This window comes from Pogoniulus pusillus, chromosome Z (assembly GCF_015220805.1).
Source record: "Pogoniulus pusillus isolate bPogPus1 chromosome Z, bPogPus1.pri, whole genome shotgun sequence".
Classification (NCBI taxonomy): Eukaryota; Metazoa; Chordata; class Aves; order Piciformes; family Lybiidae; genus Pogoniulus; species Pogoniulus pusillus.
In genome coordinates, this window is record NC_087309.1 from 77,137,821 (window position 1) to 77,147,179 (window position 9,359).

Consider the following 9,359-nt stretch of genomic DNA (forward strand, 5'->3'; position numbering starts at 1 on the left):
GTTCAACAAGGCCAAACACCAGGTCCTGCACTTGGGTCACAAAAAAACCCAAGCAATGCTGCAGGCTTGGGGCAGTGTGGCTGGAGAGCTGCCTGGCGGAAAGGGATCTGGGAGTTGTAATAGACAGGCAGCTGAATATGAGCCAGTAGTGTGCCCAGGCAAGCAAGAAGGCCAATTGCATCCTGGCTTGGGTTAAAAATGCTGTGGCCAGCAGGAGGGAGGTGATTGTCCCCTTGTACTTGGCTTTGGTTAGGCCATACCTTAAGTGTTGTGTTCAGTTTTGAGCACTACAATACAAGAGAGATGTGGAGTGAGTCCAGAGGAGGGCAATGAGGCTGGTGAAGGAGAATAAATCTTATGAGGAGTGACTGAGGGAGCTGGGGCTGTTTAGTTTGAAAAATAAGAAGCTGAGGGGAGACCTCATTGCTCTCTACAACTACCTGAAGGGACATTGTGGAAAGGCTGCTGCTGGTCTCTTCTCATAGGTAACTGGAAACAGAACAAGGGGGAATGGCCTTAAGCTGAGACTGGGTAGGTTTAGACTGGGCATTAGGAAGAAGTTTTTCATGGAGAGAGTGGTCAGGCACTGGAATGAGCTGCCCAGTGAGCTCGCTGAGTCATCAGTCCTGTCGAGTAGGGTTGTAGGTTGGACTTGGTGATCCTGAGGGTCTTCTCCAACCTGGATGTTTCTGTGGTCCTGCAAAAACCTGCAGTGCAAGCGGCAGGGCAGCAGCTGGGTAGGAGCTGGCTGCGGCAGGCTACGCTGCCTCTCCGAAGGGGCGCACAGCTGGCTCCGGCAAGCCGCTGAGTACCCAGGGCCAGAGCCCATCAGCCCAACCGACCTGACCTCACCGAGTGCCGCCAACGGGAACAGGGGCACAGCACTACGTCTGCAGTTGCAAACATATCGCTCTTTCCCCTTTTTTCCACCAGCTTTTGTTTTCCTTTACTCTGCCAGTTGCCAGCTTTAGTCCTCCCCAGGCTGAATTCCACCCCGCTGAGCTTGCTGCCACTGCCTCCAGCCTCCCGGTACTCGAAATAAATACTTAGACAAACACTTCCCAACGTAACGGCTTCGGCGGCGCAGGATGGACCAGGGCGGACCCACGTAGCCGCCAGGGGCTCCGGCGACCGAGATTCCTCCGGTTTGATAGCCTAGCGGCGGCTCCAACCTGCCTCACATAACGGCGGGCGGACCCCGACCTCGGCACCCCGCTGGCGGGCGGCCCCAGCGCGGCCTCCGGCCCCGCCTGCGGCTGGAGGCGCGGCCCGGCGGGGCGAGGCGCGGCGCCGCCAATCGGCGCGGCGGGGCGGGCGCGGCCGGGGCGGCTATAAGAGAGGCCGCTGGCAGCCACTGTCGTCGCGCTGGGGAGCCGGAGGAAGCCTGGTGAGGTCGTGTGAGGTGAGCGGGGTGGGGGCTGCCAGGTGGGGCTGGCGTCCCACGGGCACGTCGGGAGTGTTTTCCCTGCTGCCGGGAGGATCCTGCTGGGAAGGGGCCGCCGTTCCGACTGCTTCCCTGGGAGGCCGCTGGCTGAGCCTTCTGGCCTTGCTGCCAGAGGTTGTTTACAGCAGCGGCCAAGGGCTCGGCTCCCCAGCTGGGGACGGGCGAAGGCTGGGTCAGTGCGTGGGGCAGCCGGGGAAGGTTCGGCGGGGGCGGTCAGCGTTCATGCCTGTCCTTGCCCTCGGGCATGGCGGTGTGCGGGTCGCTTTCTCTCCCGCACCGGCGCTATGGAGGAGGGGGGTACGGCTCGTCTCGGATCAGGCATCCTGTTCGGTGCTCAGGCCTATGAAGCGAAAAGCTGTTTGCCTGCGTCTTACCTTAGTCCTACCGCTGATCCTCCCTTCCCGACAGCTCTGCCAGCATGAATCTGTGTCTGACCACCCTCTGCCTTTGCTTGGGACTGGCCTTCGGTGCTCCGAGAGCAGACCACGATCTGGACAGCCACTGGCAGCTGTGGAAGTCGTGGCACAACAAGGACTACCATGAGGTGAGGGCCTGGGAATACCGCCGGGCTCAACAAACAGCTCAGCTGGGCCCTGCCAGCTGAGTCATATCTGCTCTGTTTTAGCGCTGGCTGTGGTCTGCACTTGGGAAGGATTATCCCCTTCTTCCTTGGTCACTTTTCTGTGCTTTTGTACTCACTCCGCAGTGCCGTGCTTTGGCACTGTCGCACAAAAACTAGGCCATCTCGTAAAAGGACGTTCAGATTTCTCATTTGTGTAGTCATTTGTCCTGAGTATGCAAACCATAAACCACATTGTTGTGCAAGTGATCTGTGAGCTGCCTCTGAAGTATGTTGTTTTGTGGCCCCTCAGAGAGAGGAAAGCTGGAGGAGAATGGTGTGGGAGAAGAATCTGAAAATGATTGAACTCCATAATCTGGATCACACATTAGGGAAACACACCTACAAGCTGGGAATGAATCAGTTTGGTGACATGGTATGTATAGAGGAATGAAACATACGGTTCTAAACAATGGCATGTAATAGGTGGTGACTGCATGTCTTGAATTTCCTTCAGACAACTGAGGAGTTCAGACAGCTGATGAATGGCTACGCACACAAGAAGTCAGAAAGGAAGTACAGAGGATCCCAGTTTCTTGAGCCCAACTTCCTGGAAGTACCACGATCAGTAGACTGGCGGGAGAAGGGATATGTAACTCCAGTTAAAGACCAGGTATTCTCTTATGATGGAATTTTAGCCAGCTTCCTGAACACAACCTCCATTTCCATAGAGGAAGAACACTGGACTTCTTTAATGATGTGAAATGCAAGTTTACCAAATTAAGTGCTGTTTTTCAGACTGCTGTAGCTTTTTAGGATAATTTGTTAGGAGTTCTGTACTGAGAGTCTGAACTCAAAGGCTGTGATATCTTCACTTGTACATGCTGGGAGTGTGAAACTGACATTGGTCTTGTGGCTTTTGTTTTTAGTGTTTAGATCAGTGATGAGGGAACTGGAACTTCCTGATCTGCCTGGATTTGTAACCTGTGGGTTTTTTATTACTTCAGGGTCAGTGTGGCTCTTGCTGGGCTTTCAGTACAACAGGAGCACTTGAAGGGCAGCACTACAGAAAAACTGGCAGACTTGTTTCGCTGAGTGAACAGAATCTAGTGGACTGCTCTCGACCTGAAGGGAATCAGGGCTGCAATGGTGGTCTCATGGACCAGGCTTTCCAGTATGTGCAGGATAATGGGGGTATTGATTCAGAGGAGTCCTACCCATACATAGCAAAGGTAAGTGTAATAGCTAAATTTGTACCACAAGTATCACATCTCTTCTGTGGACAAACTGTTGGGAAACTCCTGTGGAAAAGCAAAATGTCTAACTAGTAAACAGTACATCTGTTCTTGCTGTTGAAGTTTCCTAAGAAGGCTAGAGTGACCACTAACCCCAACAGTAAAGCATTGCACTGGTCTTGGAGGTTAGAATCTCACCAGACTAGTTGGAAAAACTAGAGCTGGTACTTTTCTTCCTCCCTCTCACCACTGCACTTCTGTTGGATGTTATGCCTTATCTTGGTGGACACACCAAACCAGAACCCAGCCCTTGTCAACAGTGGTAATTAGTTGCCCAGGTGCAATTCAGCTTCCTATAACTGAGGTATTCCAGAGTTGCTACTCATAGACCAGCTAATTCTTGAAACCAGTGCAATTTTAATAACAGTTGGCAATGCCTTAAGTTCCATTCTGGACTGAGAGTGCATAAATGCATGTGATGAATAGAATTGTAAATACCTCTGATCTACCAGAAGTTAAACAGACATGGGAAGACAAATAAGCAGTAGTAAGTTAGTACTATTTGAGCTCATGGTTTGATCTTTTCACCACTTGGACATCCTGCTTACCATAGATTCTTTCTTGCAATATACTTGTTTTAACTGAATTTTGAGCAGCAGTGCTGTTTGAGCAGTGTGGAAGTCTCTGAATTTGGGCTTCTGTTCATGTGCTTCTCTAATCTCAATGTTTCGTAATCTTGGCTCTTCCAAAAATCACAGTTGGTTACAGGAAGTGGCTGATTTGAGTAGAGACTAAGCAATAAAGGTGCAATTTCTGTTCTTTTAGCTGGAGGGAGGCAGTTTAAGTAGTAATTTTTGCAGTAATCACATCTTTCCCTTAACTGTGCTATCTCTCTTGCATTGCTTGACTTCCAAAGTAGGCCTCTCCTGAGGTGGATATCTGTGGCATCAGCAGTTCAGGCGAAGCACAAAATACATGAGTGCTTAATTTTTTAGGCTGTATAGAACAAAATAGCTTCTAGATTGTTCTGTGGCTTCTCTAAACTGAGACTGAGATTGGCTTGTAAGTGCTTGCTCAAGAAGCATTTTCTAGATCATTTCATATTTAATGAATATTTGGCTCTCTTCCATGGTCCATTAATGCAGTCTGGGCTTCTTTCCTCCCTATAAAGAGGTTTCTTCTGTCCATCAAGTAAGGCAGAGTTTCAGGATGTTATGGTCCTTTGCATCCCAGTAGAGCTTTCCTCTTGGGGTCCCACTGCCCTTTGTGTTTTCTTTACCTTTGAGAAACTCAAAAGCAGGTTCTGTGTTCTGCTCTTCTCCTTTCAGCAATGCTCTGAAGCAGCTAGATCCTGTCCAGTATCTAGTCAGCAAAGTCACAGAATGTCTTGTAGTTCCTGTGTGTTAAGTGGAGAACTATGTAATAACTGAGTCTTTCTTTATTTAGGATGATGAAGACTGTCGCTACAAGGCAGAGTACAATGCTGCTAATGACACTGGCTTTGTTGACATCCCTCAAGGACATGAAAGAGCCCTCATGAAAGCAGTAGCAGCTGTGGGTCCAGTGTCTGTTGCTATTGATGCAGGCCACACTTCATTCCAGTTCTATCAGTCAGGTGGGGATTTGTTAGCTACTTGCATATAGAGAACTTTCAAATGCTCATTAAGTTAAACTATGATCTTGTGGCATAAGACACAGTGAGAAGTACATTTTCGTTTCAGTGCAGGTTCTTCACCCTTTGTGCTTTAGTATGTGTGTACTTCTCCCTCAATTTGTTATGACACCTTTAACTTGGGAGTCCTTTCTCTGGTGTTAGGGAGGACTTGCAGCATGTGATTTGACATACAAATCTGGCAAGGGAGAAGGGTTTCTTGCAGATGAGCTTGCTCACATCTGATTTTACATGTCCTCAGGTATCTACTATGAACCAGACTGCAGCAGTGAAGACCTTGACCATGGTGTACTGGTTGTAGGTTATGGTTTTGAGGGAGAAGATGTAGATGGGAAAAAATACTGGATTGTTAAGAACAGGTAAGGTCACTCCTATCTTTTGTACCCTTCTGGGGGTAGGGCAGAATGTGAGGTACTGTCACTTGCAATGGAGAGACAACATTAATGAAAGTCTGCCTGTGGCAAGTCTGGAGACCATTCTCAGATTGTATTGTGTGACAAAAGTTAAATCTGACTGATGATACTGGCAGCCTGGTTGATCCAAAGCAGCAAACTCTTTCGTCTGCTTTTTTCAGACAATTCAAGGGACCTCAGTGTGGGAACAGTCCCAGAAGCTAGTAGATGTTAAAGTAGTGAAGTAGAAGATGTTAAAGTAGCAGTAGGAAAACGGGTTGTGGGATTTGTGTTTTTTGGGGTGGTTTTGCTGTGTGTTGTTCAATTGTATGCAGAGTACTCCTTATTTGAATGAAATAGGGTAACACTTGAATTTCAAAGATAAACTTACATTCTGCATTTGAGGGAAAACAAGTTAGGGCACATCACATGAGGTTGTCTCATGTTCTTAACATTACTGGGACATCACCCTCATGCTACTTGCAGGCTTATCTTCCCTTAGAGTTGACTGGGACCAGTGCCTGAGCTTTCAGGCACCTGTAATCCATGGTTTCCAGCTAGAGAGAAGATGGCTGCACCCTTGAAGTTTGGGGTGTCTTTTCTATAACATGCACTTAATTACTGGGAAACACTTCAATCTGGCTGCAGTTACCTTGATTTTTGTCAGTGTTTTTTCAAGTGAAACACTAGGAGGTTGAAAATAAGTCTCTTACAAATATGAAAATAAATCCTTTACTTCCATTTTCAGCTGGGGTGAGAAGTGGGGTGACAAAGGATATATCTACATGGCCAAGGACAGGAAGAACCACTGTGGAATAGCAACAGCTGCTAGCTATCCACTTGTATAACTTGAAGACTGAACATTTCAGTGCAAGAGGGGATTTAAACAATGACCAAACCCATGTTCACACATGTGGTGACTTGTGTCTTTCAAAGGTTAACTTGATTTTTTTTTTAACTTTCAAAGTATGTTTTACCTTAATTTAAAAGTGGCATGTTACCAACATCTAAATGTTGGTATGTAAACAGCTTGTACTATTGCTGGCTTTTGACTGCTTAATCTAATAGATGACTCTTTGTATTTTTTTCTTTTTTAAAAATTGCAATGTGCCCTAAGGTTACTTTTTAAATAAATACTTAAATTCCAGTGTGTACAGATAATTTTTTTGGTCTTTTTTTTTTCCACTTGAAGCCTATCAAACAGGCATCCCAAGTCAAATTACTAACTGAAGTCTGTGTGCCTCTTTTCATATACTAAAACAAACCCGTCTGGGAATGGCTAACAGCTGTTACAAAATGGAGTGTAATACTTGCAACAGCTTACTTGGACACTTTCCCACTTCCCATTTAGTCAGCTGAAAGTGACTGAAAATCTGACTCTCATTCTTTGAAACTGCTTGCCTCCCAGAATGTGCCTAAGTGAATTTTGGCTTAGTCCTGTGACCCAGACATAATGTCTGGAGGTGTTCATGAAAAGCCTGGATGAGGCACTTAGTGCCATGGCCTAGTTGATTGGACAGGGCTGTGTGATAGGTTGGACTGGATGATCTTGGAGGTCTCTTCCACCCTGGTTCATTCTATAGCAGGAACACCCAAAGCACCTGTGCTTGTCCAAAAAAAAAGCTTGTTTCTTTGTGTATGCAGTTCAATTAATACTGTCTTCCTTACACCAGTTTTGGTTGGGAAAAGGAGTGCTATTCCTAGGGAGAGCAAAGGTGGGCCACTCAAAATGCTAATTGAACTGTGTTGATTTGCACCATGCACTGTACCTCCTTTTCTGAGGGGATTCTTGCTGAGACATGATTACTGGCTATTACATGTGTTTTTGTTTTGGATGTCAGTTTCTGCAGAGGAGGAAGAATTGATAATATTGAAAACAACTCAGTGTGGGGAAAAGACCTGCCCTTTTCTGGGGAGGTGACTTGGGCTGGAAGGGAAGGTGGCTAGTTCTGCATCTTAACCAGCATCAATTCAGAATTTATGGACCCAGAAAACCTTAGCACAATATCTTTGAGTCAGATTGCCATTTCCACAAGGGAGCATTGGGACTGCAGCATTCAGGAGCTGAATTTTCATACTGTAGATAGAAGTAAATTGTATATTTCATAAGCACTTCTTCAGAGAAAACCAAGTCTTGATTATCCCAGATACCTTAGCACTCGGACTGAACAGCAGTAGCTTCTCACAATAATTCATCCATCTTAATCATCCCAAATTTTCTTTTAAAGGAAGAGCCTAACACAGCCCAGTAAGCAGAAATACTGGTTGGAGTGCAGCTGTTAGGTTAACTTGCTAAGCCTGTTATGGAGACAATCCATTCTGCTTGGTGGAAGCTGTGGGACAAATTAACATGGAGTTCACAAAGGCTTATGTTCAGAAGTAAATGGTAGTGGTCTGTACATTCAAAATGGGAGGCAGATCAAAACGCAGACAGGGAAGAGACTTCATAAGCTTCATTTCATTCTTGCTTGCTCCAGAACTGTTGGTCCACAGAGACCTGTCTCTCTGAATATGTTCTAATTCTAGAAGCTGGCATTACTGTGAGTTTAGCAGCACTTAAGTTGCTAATGGTTTTCTATATTGATTAAAACAAGGTGACAATATCTAGTGCAGAGTAGAGACCAGGACAACACCTCCTTAGAACTTGAACTGCTGTGAGAAAATGGGCAGCAGGTAAAGGTGTTTGGTTATGAAAGCCAAGATTACTAATAAGTTTCCAGACAGACAGTATTTCTGGGGGAATTACTTGTTTGTTGTTTTTAATAGCTACTTTTCATTCCAATGCATATGAATAAGAACACAGCTTGCAAAAGAGGGATCAGTTTCTGACTTCTGTAGAAATAAAATGTGATAGTGTAGCAATTTGTATGCATTAAAATTTGCTGGTTGTTCTGGCTAAGCATCCTGCCTTTGGAGTGGAATAAGCAAGAAGAGGATAGGGTAGGTCAGGTAATGCAGATATTTCAGTATTTACACAGTTAATTCTTCAGTAACAGTTACACCCAGAATTGCCTTATATGACACCTCAAAAGTTAAGACTTTGCAGAAGCTGCAGTTAGGCACACTGGTAGAAGTTAAAAACCTGTATACATTTCACAAATTACATTTAAACTAGCTTTGGAATTCCACTGCAGTGGCCCTATCTTCTGCAGAGCCGTTCATTTTAGAGGTACTACTGTAAAGCAGCAAAGTACTTGATAACGGTATGTATCTTGTTGGGAAAAGTGTCATCTCTCTTCAAAGTTGTTTCTTTCTGAAGACAGAGACAATGCATATTATGTGTGCACACAGGAAACTCCTGAGTGGTTCCCAGAAGAGCTATGGGTAAATTTCTTTATGACTCTGTTCCAGTCTTTTTTGTCAGGCTTTTTTTGGTCTTATATTCCTGCTGATAGCTGAAGTTACATTTCTTGCAAGATACATTATTTTTTTAATCACTAGTACATGTGTGTTATCAGTAAAACATCCTATTTAGGACTGACTTGTTTAGGCTCTGTCTGAATTACAGCTATTGTGAATGAGGTTGGACACTGTTAGGTGCATGGTAGATGACAGTTTTGTGCAGTGATAGAGCTCTGCAGTCATTGTTTGCTTTTTCTTTGTAAAAATAAGCTGGCTTGGGTTTTTTTTTGTCATTTGGGAAGAAATAATATTTTGCATGTGGTTTCCATATGCTGTACTTCTTAGACTGTGCTCATCCTAAGGGTCTCATAAGAATAACACTTTCTCCAGTCTGCCTCACAAATGACTATTTAGCAGTAGCTAGTTTTGAGTTTCTAAAGACAGGTACTCCTGAGGCAAGGGAAGCTATGAAAATACATTATTCTACTTGCATATGGAGTGTTTATTCTTTCAGCTCCTGTGAGAAATGTATTTAACTGCCATGCAGGAAACTTTTCCTTCAAAAAAAAAAAGAAAGGGAAAGCTTTTCTCATCCTGTGACTGTTAGACTTTTTTCAGTGTCTGTTGTTTTTCATCTTTGCTAATGTTAAATCAAGAATGAAATAAAGAAACTTATTATCCCCCTACATAATTCATGCAGTAAAATGATTTATGC

The 9,359-nt window shown here is 45.0% G+C and overlaps 1 protein-coding gene across 1 annotated transcript; it reads left to right on the top strand.

The window, feature by feature from the left end:
• The first annotated feature begins 1,299 nt into the window (after positions 1-1,299).
• CTSL (cathepsin L) lies at positions 1,300-6,463 on the top strand. The gene is made up of 8 exons (XM_064176581.1): positions 1,300-1,402; positions 1,853-1,988; positions 2,317-2,439; positions 2,521-2,676; positions 3,011-3,235; positions 4,685-4,853; positions 5,152-5,269; positions 6,051-6,463. The coding sequence occupies exons 2-8, from the start codon at positions 1,863-1,865 to the stop codon at positions 6,148-6,150; spliced, it is 1,017 nt and encodes a 338-aa protein (XP_064032651.1). The 5' UTR covers positions 1,300-1,402; positions 1,853-1,862; the 3' UTR covers positions 6,151-6,463.
• The last annotated feature ends 2,896 nt before the right edge of the window (positions 6,464-9,359 follow it).